Here is a 19992-nt window from a genome sequence, read left to right on the forward strand (position 1 = left end):
ATAAAAAACAAAAGATTAAGTTCAAAGGCTAAGCAAACATAATCTCAAAACCAGACAAAGAAACTTACATAACCTCAAATCTCGATTCGAAATAATCCTTAATTTAGACTCAGAGAAATGTTATATATTTGTCTCCAAGCCTACCAACTCATTTACTTGTTGCAAATATATATTATATTTCATTTGAATAAAAAATTTATTTGAGCCAAAGAAAAATTTATTTATGCCAAATAAATTTTTTATTAAGCCAAATAAATAGGTTAGTAGGTTCGGAGAGAAATATACGTTTATTTAACTCAAATATATATTTTATTTGGTTCAAATAAATCATTTCTTTGGGTTTACTATTTGAGGAAAATATTATTAAATTTCGGTTAAACAAACAAATAAGCACTGTTCGTTTTTTAGTATATATATGTCATACAACCGTACAATTCTTGGGAAAAACTAAAGCACTTTGATAAGAATAGGATCATAAGACAGCACTTTTCGAAAATCTGCCCGCACAGTCGTAAACTTGACGAGCTCGACAATTACATGAAAGAATCGTAAAACGATAATGCCCCGTGGGGTCGTCTCGAATAACGGACGAGATATATATACACACATACTCACATACATAAAAGAATTCTCGTATATGCGGTCTCAACTTGAAAACAAATCCCTTCGAGTAGCTTGAATCAGGAGAATGAGAAAACTATAAGAAGAAATGGAAAACTTGAATAGCGAGAGAGAAAAGAGAAGAGATGAAGAGAGAAAGAAAGAAAGAAAGAACAAGAGAAGAAAAGTAAATGTTCTGAACAGGGTCAAACTGCGCGGAAACGTTCGCGAGACCGAAAAAGGAAACGCCTGTCCATTTGGTCTCCCACGCTCATTTTATCTGGAATACAGCAGTCGAATGCTATACCGAAAAAAGAAAAAGAAAACACAACTCTCTTGAGAGAATGAGAGAGAGAGAAAACCATGATGAAAATTCTCGTCACGTATTTTCCGCTCGATCATACCCTTCAACTCTTACCCATGTTCCCCCTACTTCGAATATATATATACCATCTATATTGTATCTATATATATATAGGTATATATGTACGCTATTCTGAAATTTGTAATCTTTTCATTGTTCGCAGAAATTCAAGAAACCATTCGCAAAATCAAGATATATATAATATTTACAAAAGTACAATGAGAGTCCTCAAAAGAGTTTCTTCCGAAATCTTTTCCAACTATATGAAGAACTTGAAAATTCACTCTTTTTTACTTTATATAAATAAAAGTTTGCCAATCTTTTTTTTTCCTTATTTTTCTCAATATGAGAAAATTGAGAAGAAATCGTACTACAACACTTATAAAAATATAATATGCTATTGAAACAAATTTCTATGAAAACGATGAAATTATTATCCGTTTTCACCGTGTGGATAAATTTAATCTTCAGTGAGGTTAAGGCCAGGTCCAAGTGAGGCAGCGCCGTCTACATTGAAACTAAAATTTTTGGAAAATTTTCAACAGCCTTTTCTTGAAAACAAGAAGGTAAAATGCTTTTTCCTTTATGGATAATTGATTATTGACAAGATATACACCAGCTAAAACTTTTTTTGAGTTAAAATAATAAAAAAAATTTCATGTCAATAAATTAAATATGACCACTTTTTTCACAAAAACTGTAACAGTACTTTCTCAGAAATTACAATCAAAAATGCAATTTCCATTTGGAAAATTAATAAACGCTAAAAAATACACGACCTAAGATTTACCAATCACGAAAATAACAGAAAAAAAGTATTTTAACATAACATATTTTACTCATTATGACAGCCGTTTGGCAGGTTATATATGTCACCAGACGTTTCGCAGTTTTGCCGAAAGGAGGAGATTGGCGCTGTTGCTAACCACCTGAAATACATAATCTACCAAAGGGCTGTCACAATCAGTAAAGCAGTATCAATATGTTAAACATTTAATAAAATTTTTTTTTGTTATTTTCGTGATTGGTAAATCTTAGGTCGTGTATTTTTTAGCGTTTATTAATTTTCCAAATGGAAATTGCATTTTTGATTGTAATTTCTGAGAAAGTACTGTTACAGTTTTTGTGAAAAAAGTGCTCATATTTAATTTATTGACATGAAATTTTTTTTATTATTTTAACTGAAAAAAAGTTTTAGCTGGTGTATATCTTGCCAATAATCAATTATCCATAAAGAAAAAAGCATTTTACCATCTTGTTTTCAAGAAAAGGCTGTTGAAAATTTTCCAAAATTTTAGTATCAATGTACATGGCGCTGCCTCACTTGGACCTGGCCTTAAAGGCAGTTCTGTGTCTGCGCTGAAGCTAAACATTCTGCGCAGACGCAGATCTGCTTTTAAACTCTCGGAGAATTAAATTTATCCACCCGATGAAAGCGGGCTCTATAAATATAGTAAATTGAAAAAAATTTTATTAAAATAATTGGTGTCAAATAAATATTTAATTTGTATTAAATAATAATTATTGAGTCAAATGGTTTTTGTTTCAAATACATACATAGAAATTATTTGTTTTGAATACTACAGTTTATATTAATGAATAAAAATTATTTAGTCGGTTTATTATTTTGACACAAAATTATTTACAACAATTTTTTATATTATGCAACATGTGATAATGTTAGTTTGTACAACTATTAAAATTCAAAATGTTATTTTCTACTATTGTTTTTTTTTTTAATTTCAAAAATAGAAATAGTAAAATTTACTCCTGAAATAGTACTAATTATTTTGGAAATAGTAAATTTTACCATTTCTGGAGTAAAAAAAATTGCCAGAAATGCGCAGAAATTCCGGGCAGCTTAGAATTTACTATATACAGAAGTAGTAAAAATTACTTTATTTTTCTTTTACATTTTTCTCCGTATACGAAAAAATATTGTGTCAAAATAATAATTAACCCAAATTATTTGGTTCAAATCAATTATTAATATGATAACAATAAACAAACCGATTTTTTTGAATTAAATAAATTTTTTTTTGCAATAATTTGTAAAATATAATACAAAAATTTTGTTTTGAATAAATTACTATTTTCCTATATACTTTTTTTTGACAAAATCGAATCAAAACGAATCATCTAAATTCAACAAAGAATATATATATTATATATAAAGACAGGCAGAAAAAAATAGAATTTAATCACATGTGAGAGCCCCTTATTTTTAAAATCGTATTTATAAAAATAAAATTTATGCGGGTACATTTTTTTTTCTTTGCTGAATAGTTGCACGTACGTCTTTGATCGGGAATCTTGACTGAAGTTGCATTCGTAAAGAGCATGCAATCGATCAGAGAAACAGATAAGGCGTCACGGAGTGACATCCTCTCGAATATATATTATGTATATATATGTATATATGTGCAAGTCAAATGCGGCGAAAGTCTTGCGGGGAGAATAACGTTTCAAATACAAGACATGTCACGTAACATCGTATGTAACAGTAAATGGGAGGTGATTGAGCAGGTGTTGCACCTTACCAACATGTTGCAAACCGTGAAAATAAACATTATATATATATATACATAAACCAACAACACAGACAACATCTTATATGGACTCATAAAAACAAAATAACATTCAATTATTATTATTATTTTTTTTTTTATTTTTAGATTTCCTGCGTACACCTTTTTATAGTTTTTACGCTCTGTATACCCCATCTTTAACCCCACCTTTTTGAAAATCCCAAATTCCTCAAGTCCCCAAATTGCGGTCCGTAGCCGACTTTTATTAGAAGTATTCGCATTTGCCTGACCCTTTCTTGATCAGAGAAGAGGGAAACTACGGAAAACCTCTACTGAATACAGCCGGTTTATTGACTGTCGAGTCATGAATGTACATTAAAATAGTCATCCAAATGCACAAACATATCCTCGACGTCAAACCTCCCGCTTAGTATATCTCGATTGCAGCGAAAACACCAGGGCTATAGCGGGTACCGAGGCGGTCACCCATCCAAGTACTAACCGTGCTTGGATGTGCTTAACCCCGGCGACCGCAAACCAAGACGCTTCACCGCCCGAGCTATACTATCGGTCAATTACACAGCCCCACAAAAAAAAAAAAGTGTCATGTACTTTTGACCGGAATACCCTATCCCTATGTATTTTGACGCGCTGAACACGAATCCGAAGTCCGTTTTGCTCCATCACGTCAGGATTTTTTTCTAACCTCAAAAAACATGTCGGGCTTTGAGAAGTAGGCGATTTTTTTTAAAAATTGATGTATTAAATTCAAACTTGGAAACTGGGGGTTTTTTGTGTCGCTGATTACGAATCTGAAGTTAGATTTTCAAAATCCAAAATGGCGGATCCAATATGGCGGACGAATTTTGAAAAAATTTTAAGATTTACTTCAAACTTGGTATCTAGGGGTTTTTTGGGTCGCTGATTACGAATCTGATGTCAGATTTCCGAAATTCGACATGTCTGATTCAATATTAAGGAATTATTTTTAAAAAATTGTCAGATTATTATAAAATTTGGTATCTACAGATTTTCTAAGTTGCTGACAAGTAACACTAGGGAACTGCCATACGACGATTTTTCTGAAACTTGGCAGTTTTGTAGTTTTTTAAAAACAATTTAACACGTATGTTTTGTTTTTTTCCAAAAGTTGATTTATGGGGGGGAACTACCCCTTGAATTTTTTTTGGTAGGGGGACTATTATAGGATATTATAAATCTGACATCAGATTCGTAATCAGCGACCCAAAAAACCCCTAGATACCAAGTTTGAAGTAAATCTTAAAATTTTTTCAAAATTCGTCCGCCATATTGGATCCGCCATTTTGGATTTTGAAAATCTAACTTCAGATTCGTAATCAGCGACACAAAAAACCCCCAGTTACCAAGTTTGAAGTTAATACATCAATTTTTAAAAAAATCGCCTACTTCTCAAAGCCCGACATGTTTTTTGAGGTTAGAAAAAAATCCTGACGTGATGGAGCAAAACGGACTTCGGATTCGTGTTCAGCGCGTCAAAATACATAAGGTTAGGGTATTCCGGTCAAAAGTACATGACACTTTTTTTTTTTGTGGGGCTGTGTTATTATTATTATTATTATTATTATTTTTTTTTTATGGAATTTTTAAGCTCGCTGGTTACGAAATAGAAGCTAAATTTTGATTTAGCGACCTTGAAAACCCTCAAGTTAATAGTTTTAAATAAATTCGATGAGTTTAAAAAAAAATTTCCTCTATATTGGATCCGACATTTTGAATTTTGAAAAAATAACATCAAAATTGTAATCAGCGACCTCGAAAACCCCTAGGTAACGAATTTCAAGTGAATCTGATCAATTTTTATAAAATCTTCCGCCATATTGGATCCGCCATTTTGAATTTTGATAATTTAACGCACTAAATTTATAACATAAGACAACAAAACAATCGAAAAAAATTTTCTTTGATCGAACAAGTTGTATTATAGGTTTTAAGGGTCGCTGAACAAAAATCTGAAGTCTGTTTTGCTCCATCGCGTCAGTACTTTTTCATAACCTCAAAAAATATGTCGGATTTTATGTGACAGACCAAATTTTATAAATATTGACGAATTTACTTTAATTTTGCTATTCAGTGGTGTTTAGGGATGCTGATTGCGAATTAGAAGCCAGATTTTCAAAATCCAATATGTCCGTTTTTTTTATAAAAATTCCCTTATTTTAAAAAATTAGTCCTGTATTGAATCCGCCATTTTGAATTTTAAAAATCTGACTTCAAATTCGTAATCAACGTCCTTAAAAACACCTGGATATCAAAATTATAAACTAAATTCGTCAATATTTACAAAAATTAGTTTGATATATAATATCCGTTATGTTTTTTGAGGTTAGGAAAATATCCTAACTTGATGGAACAAAACGTGCTTCAAATTTTTGTTCAACAACCTCAAAAACATAAAATACACCTCGTTTGGTCAAATAAACATTTATATTTTTTATGTATTATGATTTCGTTGTTAGTTTATCAAAATTAAAAATGGTGGATGCAATATGGCGGAGAATTTTATAAAAATTGATCAGATTTGTTTAAAATTCATGGTTTTCGGAGTCGCTGATTACAAATCCGATGTTATTTTTCCAAAATTAAAATCAATCGCCAGGATAAAACGTTAATTAGCTTAATTTTTCTAATTATTGACCGCAATATTTAATAAGCCATTTTGGATTTTCAAAATCTGACATTGACAAATTTTTAATTATTTTAAGAACTATTTTTTTTCTCATGAGAAACTTGAGGATTGAATTTTTCTCTCTAAGAAAAATAATGTCTGAATTGCATTTTCGAAAGTTAAAGTCTCTTCATTAACAGTATCAAATTCATGAAATACGATTAAGCCTTTGAAGTTAGTTCTATATATATATATATATATATATATATATATATATATATTTGTGTAAGCTATATCCGGTGGATGTGATCCAATGATAACTATCTTGCAAAGAGCAAACTTCGACCCATTAGTCTTCTGGCTTTGATTACGTGGAGATTATCGATCTAGATTCGTATCATGATGAGCTAAATTGTTTTATGCGAGAAGAAAGGAGTGAAATAAACAATGAATACAAGTTTCAAAAGCGTATTTAGAAAAAAAAAGTAAACAATTTTTTCTTTCCTCTTTTAATTAACAAACAAATATTTCTAATTAATTAATAATAATCATAACAAAGTTAATTTATTTTATCTACGTTTCTAATTAACTAATAATACTAAATTAATTTCTTTTCAGTTACACTTTTTTATCTATATTCAAATCTACTTTATCGATATTGCACTTTTATTTCTGAACTATTTTGTTCTTTTTTTAAATTGTACAGTTTTTAATTTGAAAATAGATTTTTTTTTCCTATAACAATCAGTTGCCTCTTCAACTGTTTTAATGAAAAAAGAAGAAGAAGGAGCTTAAAACTGTTTAGTCTCGAATCAAGTCAATAGAGCGTTGCGTTAGTATATTGGAATAACGTTCTCTCTGGTTTGAGTTAATTAGTATTCAGCTTTCAGTGGTAGCAAGGAGTTCATTAATTAAAGTCCAATTACATGGGCGAGATGAGAAGACTCGAGAATCTCGGGGCAGGATCCCTTCCCTGCACATTTTACACTTTGAACGTTTTCTTCCTCATCCTTATTTCCCGTCATCTTCCTTTTCTCTCATCGTAAGAGAAACGAGGAACTTTTTCTCTCTCGCTCTCTTAATTTTGCCTCGCTCTTTCGTTTTACTATTATATTCGCTTTCTTTTTTTTTCTCTCTCTCTCTCAGTCTATATCTCCTTTTTTTCTGCAGCTCTTCAAACCATCAGCTCGACATTTAGTTAGATCACTTAATAGTTACGTAATGACTTTATTTGATCTTCGTTTAATTAATGGGCGGCCTGTTTGATCGCGCCCCTTTACCACGTGGTACTATCGTCGACGTGCGGAATGTTTGGCGTTAATTGTCCGCATGTTCTACTTCAAAATTGAGTGGCATTCATCAATATGTCAAATATATTGCGAGTTAATTCTGCTTTTCCATATATATTATCTATAGATATATATATATATATATTATCGTGTTTTATTCTTATTGACTTTGGCCGTTTGCGGTCAACGTTTTCAAATAATATATACTCAATCATTTAGAATTTTTTTTTTCATTTATGTAAATTTTTGCTTATTTTATTTTATTAACGTGGAAAAAAAATTGTTACTCATTTTCTTTTTTTAGTTAATGATGCTCTGAATAGAAAAAAATTTATTTGATATACAAATATACACTGAAAAAAAATTCTAGTTAGAATAACCAGAATTCTGGTTAGGGTATATTTAACATTTTGATTCTGGTTATTTTAACGAGAATTCTAGTTAATTCAACTAGAATTCAGGTTAACATAACTAGAAAGTAATGTTAAATATAGCCTAACCAGAATTTTTTTTCAGTGTATAATCGGTTTACTTGACTCACGAAAAAAAAATCTTCATCTGAAACAGCGATAAGTTTCACTGGAACAGAGATATTAATTACTAAAATAGAGAAAGTTTTCGCTATTTTATAGAAAAACATCGCTGTTCCAGATAACGATTTTTTTCTTTGCTGTTGTCAAATAAATAAATGATCCATACCAAATAAGACACCATTTTGCATTTATTTCTTCGATTTTTTGAAAAACTTTTTTTTCTTTTAGTATACTAATTTAGAATAGCTTTCATGATTTTTATCAATTTTTTGATTTTCGAAATTTTGATATCAGAAATACTAAATTTAAAAAAAAACTTATTTTAAATTTAGTAAAGTTATATATTAAAATTTGTTTCACGCATTTTATATTTGATATAACTTTACTAAATTTCATCTAATTTTTTTGTTAATGTTTACTATTTCTGATATCAAAATTTTGCTTTGTTGCATTTTATCCTACAATTGTAAAATTTATAAAATTTGATACTTCCTTTCCGTGTAGAAAAATAATTTACTACATTTTTTACTATATATATATACATTTGAATTTTTCATTTACAAAAAAAAGTAAATTATTTTTCCATATTTTTTTTGCACTGCGAATGTTCGAAAAAAAAACGAAAGGTACAAATTTCGTTAAATTAGTCAATTATTGAATTAAATAATGTTAAATTGTTGGAAAAAAGTAAATAAAATATTTTTGGCTACTAACATAACCTCAAAATGCCAAGAGTTTCGTTTGTTTGAGCTGTGTTACTTTTTGAATTTCTAATTACATTCATTTTATGTGACTCATAATCGTTGCACTATTATCACATTCTGCTTTGCTTGAATTCATATTTCATTTATAATTTAAACAGTCTATAATATAAACTATTTAACAACGTCTAAAACACATGGAAAATATCACAAGTTATACCACATCCACTGCGCATCTTTGTTGCGCAATTAGGGATCACCGTCGTCTGCTATTTCTGCACGAAACGAAAATTTCACTTTTTTAAAGAATTAGGAGTTTATTTTATACAACTTCATTTACAATTAAATTTTCTATAAAAAAAAATAATTTTCGAAATGAAAAACAATTTTTGAAAAAAATGAACTTTTTGCAGCAACCGCTTTAATTAGTAAACAGAAAAAAAAATAAAAATTTAATGGTAAGAATTGAATTTCTTTTTTTTGCGAGAGAATTTTTTTGCCGTTTCTTTTGTATGTGAAGCTTATACTAAAAAAGAAAAAAAAAACTTGAGGGGTGGTTTTTGTGGTCGTCACACAAGTATTAAAACCTTTAAGCGAGCCTACTCATACGGGGGACATATCGAGGTGCACGCTTTACGATCGTGAAGCAATAAAGGTCGTTCACAACGCTCGTTGGTTTATGGGCAATGACTGTATTCAGGCCATTAAAATAAACATACACTGGACGGGTAAACCCATACATCTTTTACCTCAATTCACACACTTCCAACTACATTGAATTAATTTTTTTTTAATTTTTTATTATTTTATTCCATATTGTAAAAATTATTTTTTAACCACTACTTTTGTAAAAGAAAAAAAAAAATTTTGTAAATCGAATAATTTAATTCTAAATTGCACAATTTGCTTCAATGAAAGTCTTAAATCTAATCCTTATAATCAATAGACTTGGATTTTCTTCCCCCTAAAAACAATTTTATTTTACTTTAAGCCTAGTCCTAAATTACAATTCCATGTCAATACTAAGCGAGTAATTTCTAATTTCCAATTTTCCATCACAAGAATAATATTTTTTCTTATTTTTTTTCCCGTAAATACTGTACTTAAACTATAAGTAATATTCTTAATAAACGATACATTACAAAAAAAAAGAGAAGAAAAAAAAATAGTGTAGACAAAAGAGAAATATAATTATTTTTTCTCGAGAAAATGAAGGAAGTTGAGAACCCTGAAGCTGTTAAGAATTAGTTAAGCGACTCGATAGTCTGGCTTGTACATGCGATGTTGAAACGATGTTACGAGAAACCGGTCTTCTCTCAGACTCTCGTTTTCCACCCTCCTTCCACTTTTCTCTCTTTCTCTCTCCATCTTTCTCTTTCACCCTTATTGTCTATTTAAGAAAGGTTTTTTCTCCCCTATTTCTTCTTTTTTTTTTTTTTCCTTCCGTTTTCCTTGCTTCAGATTTTCACCGTCTAATCCATTTACCAGATAATGTTGTCCCGACAAGCTCGACGCTTTTATCATCCAGGTCAGAACTAAATTAAAATGCGATACTTTAACGTTATTCATTTTCAACTATTTTCATCCTTCTTCAACAACGACGAGAGAGTAATATTTCATTCAGATAAATTCATATAATAAATATAGCACATTTATATTTTTATCATACATTCACTTGACTATTGTATATATTATATTTAATTATATTATAGATGTCAGGCTGCTTAGTAATCATTTTATCAGAGGGAAATGGGTCTATTAACATTTAATGCTCTTAAGAGAATATAATTTAATTATTTTCAATTATTGCGCTTATACAAAAATAATAATCATACTAATAATAAAAATAATAATCTCTCTAAATCTGAATTAGTGAAAAGTGAGCTAATAATTAAAATTAGTAAATATTTTCATTAATTTTTATAGTCACTTTTTACTAAAACTTTAGTAAAAAAAATTGAAAACTACTAAATCAAATAGTAATATTTTACTAACAATTAGTAAAAATTTTTACTAATATGAATTAGTAGATCACTTTTTACTAATTCAAATTTAGAGAGATAATAACAATAATAATTATTATTATTATTATTATATGTGTATTGTAAATATCTAGTTCTTCAAAAATTTATTGAAATAATTTTTTAAAATATTTTTTATGGAGTGAAAAACCATTCATTTACTTTGAGGTTATGTTACGGTTACCATATTTTCCTTAATTTAATAAAAATAGCTTCTCTTTTTGAATACTATTATTCATAATAAAAAATATTTGTTGCAGAATCTTATTTTTTTTTATAAAATACGCAATTAGTCATATGCAAAAAATCTTTAATAAATGTAAAGTTGTTTTTGATTCTTTGCATTCTTCTGGCATTACTTAACTATATATATATACATACATAATTCAGAAAAATATAATTATTATTCACGTCTTATTAATTTAATTAATTTAAAATTACGCACTTTTTTGTAAACAAATATATATATATATATATATAATTATCTCAATTCATATGAATAATATATTTCATTTTTATTGTTTTTTATTTGCAGTATTACGAGATGGCGTACGGTCTCAATGTGGAAATGCACAAACACGTAAGTAAATTCAAATGAATAATAATTAAACAATTTTTTTTTGATAAAATGAGATATTATTTTTTTTTTGTTTGAAATTGTTTCTTGTACAAGTAAAAAATTCATTTTTTTTTTTAACGTCGTTGAAGTTTATGTTTATTATGAACTATGGGGGGGGGGGAGGAAATATTTTTCATTTGAAAAATAATAATTTAAAAAATTTTACATCAAAAAATGTTACAACAATTTTTTTTCTTAAACAAAGAAATATAAATAATAATTTACTCACAGAAAAATTTTAAGGTAGTAAAATATAAAATACACTGAAAAAAAGTTATTTGAATTAAATACACTGGATTACTTGATTTTTATTAAATATAAATATTTACTTGAACCAGTATAGTTTTTATTTGAATTAAATAAATTGTATTTGAACCAATATTTCTGTATTTGAAATAAATACCATGTAATTGGCTCAAATAATAATTATTTGATACAAATAAATATTTATTTTATAATAGTCAAGTAATCGAGTATTTCCCACTTGGAAAGATTCCCCGGAAAGTGCCCCCTGGAGGTTCTATCAGGATTCCGATCAATTTCCGATGGGATTCCGACGGAATTCCAATTAATTTTTTCAAAATTTTTAGAGTCCTAATTCCGTCGGAACTCCGTCGGAATCCCATCGGAAATTCTTTGGAACTCCGATGGAATTCCGACGGAATTACGTTGGAAGTTCCGGCGGAATTCTGATAGAACCTCCAGGGGGCATTTTCTGGGGAATATCTTTCCAAGTGGGTTGAATCAAATAAATTTTTTTTTCTATGTATTCTCTTTATTTATCAAAGTAGTAAAATTTAGCTAATTTAAATTATTTAAAATTTTTACTAATTTAAATTTAGAGAGTAATTTAATACCAAATAAGATTAAATTTACCAAAAAATGTATTAAAATTGCAGAAACTTAACAAATTACTGTGCCCAGAAAGATTTTTTTTTTCTTAATCGTTGATTATAAATGTGAACTTCGGCGACGCTTTTTTTATTATTAAAGCTAAAGAAAATGTTTATTTGAAACAAATAACTTATCAAAAATTAACTACTGGCACCAGTACTTTACCAATAGTGAAATCTGTCAATTTTTAATAGGGTAAATAATATTCAGTTACGTGATATTTTTTTTATCAAATTTAATTATTTAGTTAGTTTACTTAATATAAATTTAGTTCGAATAAAATATTTTCTCTGGATGCATGAAAAATGATTTTGTTTTTTTTTATTATTATTTTTCATGACTATAATTTGAATGAAGGGGAACATACATATATATAATTTGTAAATCACGCTCTTAATTCGTTATTAAAAGGAAGTAGCGTTTTGCTTTTTGGATTGGGGAGAACGATTTTACCCTCGGGTAGCGAACTCTATTAAATAAATATGTAAACAAGGTAATAACATGCAAATAGCGCCGCGGGATTTTAATTTAAGTTACTTTTGGGTGTGTTGTTAATACGCTTTCACGACACTACAAATACATTCACTCACGTGTGAGTATTTTCTTTTTCCTTTTTTTTTTTTAAATCTTTTCTCTATTCGGTTGCACTTCTCTTTTTACGGCTTATATATAAAAAGAATCGTCGTCGTCGTCGTCGTCGTTGGCCATTCAGATTTGAATTCTATTTAATTAAACGGCTGCGATAAACCGCTTGGCGGATGCATTCCCTTCGCTCGTCGAAGCGAGACGATCAACGAACATTCTTCTTTGTAATGCTCACACACACATATCCACACAAATCGGTGAAATTAAAGCGCGCGCGAAGGAAATTTCATTCACTTCGTGCCTCTGGAGATTTATAGCCATTCGGGTCGATCAATAATTTGAATTGGTAATTATACCGCATGTATAATAATTTTTAACCAACACTCACGCGCGCGCACGCTCGGTACAATTTTGAATTATTAATAAATATATGTGATATAGTTTTTTTTTTTTTTCATCTCTTGTGTGCGTATAATGATCAAGTGTTTATGGACATGAGTTTTCTTCTTTTTAACTTTGAAGAAAAAAGAAACCGTGTAACTGGGTGCAAATAAGTATGAGCAAAAAATAAGAGAATATTGACTTGTAATTAATTAAGCCGATGATAAATCGTTTCTTTTCGCGATCTAATTGGATTTCTTGTATTTTTTTTTTTTTTTTTTTTTTTTTTTTTTTTTGCTTGTGTGATAATTAGCAAAAGTCAGTGTTTTTCATTATTGGGATTTTTAATAACACTTCTTTTTCCACTTCCACTTTCATTTCCATTTCCATTCCCACTTCCATTTCCACTTCTCCTTTTTCTAATTTCCATTAATACTATACCATTTCCACTTCCACTGTTTCCAATTTACATTCTCAATTCCACTTTCATTTCCAACTTCCACTTTTACCAATTTCGATTTCCACTTCCATTTTAAATTTCAACTCCTGTAATTTTGTTGATAATTTCTGATGATTGATTAATTTTAAAATTTGCGCCAAAATAATTTCATGTCGATTGTTTGTTCGGCTTAATGAAATTCGGTGTTTTAAAAATTCTATCAAATAACAATTCGTGTACCAAATTTTTGTGTGACAAAATTTTTTTTACAAAATTATTCTTTAACCGATTTTTGATTTAAAAAATTCTAATTTAACCAATTATTATTAATTTAGCAGAATTCTCATTCCACAGAATTCAAGTCGATTAAAAGTTTTAAATGTCATAATTTTTAATTTAATAGAATTTTTATTTGTCCGAATTTTTATTTCCACGAATTGTTATTTGATAGAATTCTTAAAATGCCGAATTTCCATTAGTCCGAATCTGTAAGTGTCCGAAAAAAGAACAACGACAAAAAAAATTGTAGCGCGAATTTTAAATTTAACCAATCAGAAATTATTAAGAAAATTGCGAAAGTGGAAATGGAAGTGAAAATCGAAATTAATAAAAGTGGAAGTTGGAAATGAAAGTGGAAATGAAATTAGAAAAAGTGGAAGTGCAAATAGAAATTGGTAAAAGTGGAAGTTGAAAATAAAAGTGAACATGGAAATTGGAAAAAGTGTAAGTGGAAATGAAAGTAGGAATGAAATTGGTAATCGAATTAAGTTGAAAATGGAATTAGAATTAAAAATTAGAAAAAGTGGAAGTGGAAATAGAAGCGGGAGTGGAAATGGAACTGGGAATAAAATTGGTAAAAGAGTTAAATTGGAAATGGAAAATAGAAGAATTAAAGCGGTAATGAAATTCGAAAAAGTAAGAGTGGAAATTAGAAAAAATTAAAGTAAATTTAGAAATGAAAATTTGTAAAAAGTGGAAGTTAGTTACAGTGGAAGTGAAATTGAAGTGGGAATGAAAATGGATTTTCATATACGGAAAATTGAATTTTCTAAAAAATTAAAATGAAACATATTCCTGAGAAAAAAAAAGAATTTTAATCCCTCATCTAATGGCGCCAACTCAGCGAGCCTGTTTATTGAGTAAACAGAGAAAACGAGAGAGAGTGAGAGAGAGAAAAAGATAGAGAAAACGAAGGAAATTGGAGAGCTTTGCTTAGTACTAAAAGTGTCCTTTTTCTTTTCTTCTTTCTCCAGACTTTCATTCCCTTGGAAGAAAGTTATATATATACAAAAATACACAGGGAGAATAACGAGTCCCAGTGGATGGCTAAAAATTATAAAAGCAATTTGGATAGCTTGCGCCGTCTCTTCTTGTCTGGCAAACCTCTTTTGCGCGATGTGCATCTGAGGCCCCAAAGATTGCCAGTGTTCCACTCTCTATCTCTCTCTCTCCGTATTGCTCCCCATACATATTTATCGTTAGGCTTGAAGAGCCGATTTGAATTTCTCGCCAAGCCAAAAGCAAAGGCAAGCCACGTGGACGCTAATCGGTATTCCCAACGCGAAGGGTAGACACTCCCCTGGCATGGCTCTTTTATTTACTTCTTCTTTTTTTTTTCTTTCTTTTTTTTTTTTTTTTTTGCCTTCGCGCTCCCCTTTTTCGTAGTCGTCGTAGTCGTCGACGCTCTGGGCAAAGAGACGGTCGAAAGGACTTAATGGAATAATTCAGGGGACAAAAAGAGGAGTGTCACATGGAAAAAGAGAAGAAGAAAACTCCAAGTTAGAGAGAGAGCATAAAATGCTGCTACAATATGGTAACTAGGGTGAAAAGTGTGACGGTAAATTTATTTCCCAAAGAAAGCATTTTCTCTTGTTTGGATAATGAATTACTTTGAATTGACTTTGACAGTTCCCTTTAGAATTTCCAAGTAAATTATAATGTGATGAGAGAATATGTTTTGCTTTGCTTGATAATATTATTAGGAATTGTTTGTTGCTGTTTTGAAAATGGTAATTTCTTACCTTTTTTAAATTAATTTTTGTGAATTATTTATTATATTATTTTTTTATTTTATTTACTATATTAGTTATTATATTATTTATTACTATTATTTAGAATTTAGAATTTAGAATTTTCTAATTCCTATTTTTACTTTCAACCTCCCCATTTTCTTTTTCTTCTTTCTATTTTTTTAAATTTCGGTTTGGCACTGTTCTTTTTGATTTTCTCAATTCGACATTCAATTTTCGAATTTTAAATTTATAATTCCAATTCTTCAGATTTGAATTTCTATTTTCTAATTTCTATTTTTTACATTTCTTTTTAAACTTTTTACTTCCTAATTCCTAATTGCTATGGTTGCTATGGAAAAGGTTACTATGGAAACGGTTGCAATACTGTTTCCTTATAGTAACAGTTTTTCTTATAGTAACAGTTGCCATATAGTAACAGTTGCCATACTAACAGTTGCCATATAGTAACAGTTGCCATAGTAACAGTTGTCATATACTAACAGATACCGTAGTAACAGTTGCCATATAGTAACAGTTGCCATAGTAACAGTTGTCATATACTAACAGTTACCGTAGTAACAGTTGCCATATAGTAACAGTTGCCATAGTAACAGTTGCCATAGTAACAGTTGTCATATAGTAACAGTTGCCATAGTAACAGTTGTCATATAGTAACAGTTACCGTAGTAACAGTTGCCATAGTAACAGTTGTCATATAGTAACAGTTGCCATAGTAACAGTTGCCATAGTAACAGTTGTCATATAGTAACAGTTACCGTAGTAACAGTTGCCATAGTAACAGTTGTCATATAGTAACAGTTACCGTAGTAACAGTTGCCATAGTAACAGTTGTCATATACTTACAGTTACCGTAGTAACAGTTGCCATATAGTAACAGTTGCCATAGTAACAGTTGTCATATAGTAACAGTTACCGTAGTAACAGTTGCCATAGTAACAGTTGTCATATAGTAACAGTTTCCATAGTAACAGTTGCCATAGTAACAGTTGCCGTAGTAACAGTTGTCATATAGTAACAGTTGCCATAGTAACAATTACCATTTATTTGTATCAAATAATTATTATTATTATTTGAGATGGTATTTGTTTCAATTACAGAAATTATTGATTCAAATACAATTTATTTAATTCAAATAAAATTTATTTGGTTCAAGTAAATATTTATATTTGATAATAGTCAAGTAACCGATTATTTGAATCAAATAAATTTTTTTTCAGTTTAGAAAATGAATATCATAAAATAAAAACTGCAGAATATAAATGTAAAAATTTCAGAATATTGAAAATAGAAATTATGAAGTAGGCATTCGATAATCGAAAGTGAAGTTATAGAAATATAGGAAGTTAAAGGAAAAAAGTGTCAGTCCAAAATTAAAAAATACGAATTAAAAACTGAAATTTGTAAAGGAGAAAGGTAAAAAGTAGCAGGAATTAGTAAATATTTCATGCATTATTTTTCTCATCAATTTTTTTAATTCTAAAAAAAAATATAATTCTTTTTTAAATTTTCAATTAGTCTTTAAACAATTTTTCTAAAAAAATTCTAAATACCGACTAACAGTTTTTTTCCCCCTTTTTTTTTGCTAAATTTATATAAAATGTGTATAGAAATCAAAGAAGAGACTTGTTTGATTTTGTTTAAACGTTAGCAGTAGATTCGTTTGCATTTCAATGCCCTTGATATTGGCCATCGGATTCTTGCAATTGGCGTGTGTGGATCAAATCGCAGTGCGTATTTTGTTTGGCTGTTTTTTTTTCCCTTTTTTTTTTTTTTTTTTTTTTTTGCTTGATGGTGAGTTGGAAATTCGCGAGGATAGTAAACAGATATGTAAAATAAACGTGAAAAGTCGTCGACTACCAGAAAGCACGGAATCGCCATTATCGATCCTCCGGGTAGGTGTATATATATATATATATACTCGTTGGATTCGAGCGCTTTTTTGAAGGTAGGTTCGTTAAACCAGCAAATGAATAATGAGCGAGCCGCGTCGAGTGGTGAGAATACGAGCAAGCGAGAAAGAGGAACGTTGAGTTTGGATTGGTTCCCTCGTATGGTAGTGAAAGAGTATATGTGTGAGATGTACATATATATATATATATATATATATATATATATATATGGGAGTTTTGGGTATGAGGTCGAGGGGTGAATCGCGCGCAAAACAACGAAATCGAATCATTCGCGGTGGCTGGCGATATTTTTCATGCGTGAATTTTCCAGCTCCCTACCCCCGACACGTACCTACCTGCATCTCTGAGTCTACACATTCAGATATAAATTCAAACCCCATCTACCTACCTACTGTGTATATACATACTGAAATGCGTATATATACACCACGATCGTCGAACATTTTGCATCGTTTTCCCTCGGTGTGTTTTTTTTTTTTTTTTTTTTGCCAATTTTTTTTTCTGCATCCCCTTACTCTTTCGAATTGACATGGCGTTCACGTTAATTACTTCCACAGTTGCAATCCGAATATAAATTTTTCAAAGCAAAATCTCAATTTCGTCTGACAAACACTTATATATATATATATGTATATATATATATAGGAGAAGTAGATTCTATTTGAAAAGTTTGTTATAGTTGCGGCGGTAAAATGAATGTCTGATGGTTGGGTTCGTATGTTGCAATTAAATATCCTAAATGCGAAACTCAATAACGCGCGCACCAGTGGCGAATATTATACACAAACGAGTGACTAATTGCGAATCAGTTCACGAATGTAGGTGTCGAACGGGAAATGAGAATCGATTGTTTGACCGAGCGTGATACGCGTATTTATGTTTGCGTGGGCTTTCATTTTCCACTCTATGTACTCGCACGTACTGCAAAACCAAGTGGAGAGGGAGTGGATGCCAACAACTACCCTTTTGCTAACCCCCCCACCCCACCCCCACCCTCCTCCCTTTCCTCCTCTCACCCTTTTCCACTCGCAGCTTCGTAAACGCTCGTTACCAGCGTCAATAAACAGAGCGAGCATTAATAACAATATTCCAAGCGGGTAAACGAACGAATCGTCACCTACTCTCCAATATGTGTGTGTGTGTTGTTCTTCTTCCGTTTTTCCCACCATTTTATGACTCTTTGTTCATCCTCGTGCGCGTAGAACAAAATACACATCAGCCCTTCGATTATAACGATCCTCCTCTGTATACTGAGAGGGATCAACGCGTAAATCTCCCAGGGATTTATATTCGCGAAAAAAAAAAAAAATAGTTGGGTAAAAAAAAAATTCAAAAATAGAAAAAAAGTAATTCATATATAGTTTTTTCCTCGAGTACCCCAGTCACTGTGGATTAATATACGCGTATATATATATATGCATTCCAATTTCTCTCTATTGCGCGGATCCTATCGACTAATTTATGTATTATAGTTGAAGCGCTGGACCCGCAGCTCTTTACTTTTGCTGACGCGAAATGCGCGATTTACGATTTGAACGGTGCATCCGACCGGAAAAAGGAGGAGAGATCCGCTCGGCTAAATATTCAATAAAGGCGGGCGTTATTCCCGTCACGTTGCATGAAAAGAGGAGTCGACGAGACGAGGTAGCAAAAAAAAAAAAAAAAAAAAAAGAAAACGAAAGAAAGAAATAAAAAGGAGGGACAAAAAAAAAACCTAAGGAATCGGTGTCGGTGTGCGCTATCGAGAAAGAAAGAGAGAGATCCTTGTCATGAACACAGTGTCTACATACAAATGCGAATCATCCTTTCTACATTTAAATCTGAATTATTAAAAAGCACACCGGTTAGTTGTTCCAAGGGGAGAACTGATTTCATTTTCTATCTTTTATCATGTCGATACATATTTAAATAATATATAGTGTGCGGGAAAAAAAAAGTAAGAAGTTTTAATTAAGAATAGTTTTAGAATTGGAAATCTTATTTAAATATATTTGGTTATTAATTAGTAATAATTTACAAGTATTTTTTTAGTAGTTAAAAATTAGAATTATGTTGACGCTGATAAATGGGGGATGATTACGTATATATATTAACATCTGTTCGCTTTTTAATTCCTATTTTCTAGATTATATTTTCTAATTCTGCATTACAATTCCTAGTTACCATTTACTGTATCATAATTCGTAATTTTCATGATTTTTTATTTCTATAATATGTTTTCATTTTCTATTTTCCGAATTCAATATTCTACTTCTAAAATTCTGCATTCCTTGTTTAGAAATTTCTAACTCCTATTTTTTATGATTTTTCTATTCATTCCTATTTTCTTTTCCATTTTCCAAATTCCATATTCTACTTCTCTAATTCCGCATTCCAATTCCTAATTCCTACATTAACTTTTCTTTTATTCCTATTTTCTATACTCCGAATTCCATATTCTACTTCTTA

The 19992-nt window shown here is 30.1% G+C and overlaps 1 protein-coding gene across 3 annotated transcripts in view; it reads left to right on the forward strand.

The window, feature by feature from the left end:
* The window catches only part of LOC127277798 (protein groucho-like), a 167666-nt gene that overhangs the window by 76779 nt on the left and 70895 nt on the right, over window positions 1-19992 (forward strand). For all 3 annotated transcript variants that reach the window (XM_051299178.1, XM_051299180.1, XM_051299179.1), the window contains exon 4: window positions 11219-11263. In XM_051299178.1, the coding sequence (XP_051155135.1) occupies window positions 11219-11263 (45 nt within the window). The remainder of the gene's footprint in view (window positions 1-11218; window positions 11264-19992) is intronic.

This window comes from Leptopilina boulardi, unplaced genomic scaffold (assembly GCF_019393585.1).
Source record: "Leptopilina boulardi isolate dan_hultmark-lab unplaced genomic scaffold, ZJU_Lbou_2.1 LbouV2_179, whole genome shotgun sequence".
Lineage (NCBI taxonomy): Eukaryota > Metazoa > Arthropoda > Insecta > Hymenoptera > Figitidae > Leptopilina > Leptopilina boulardi.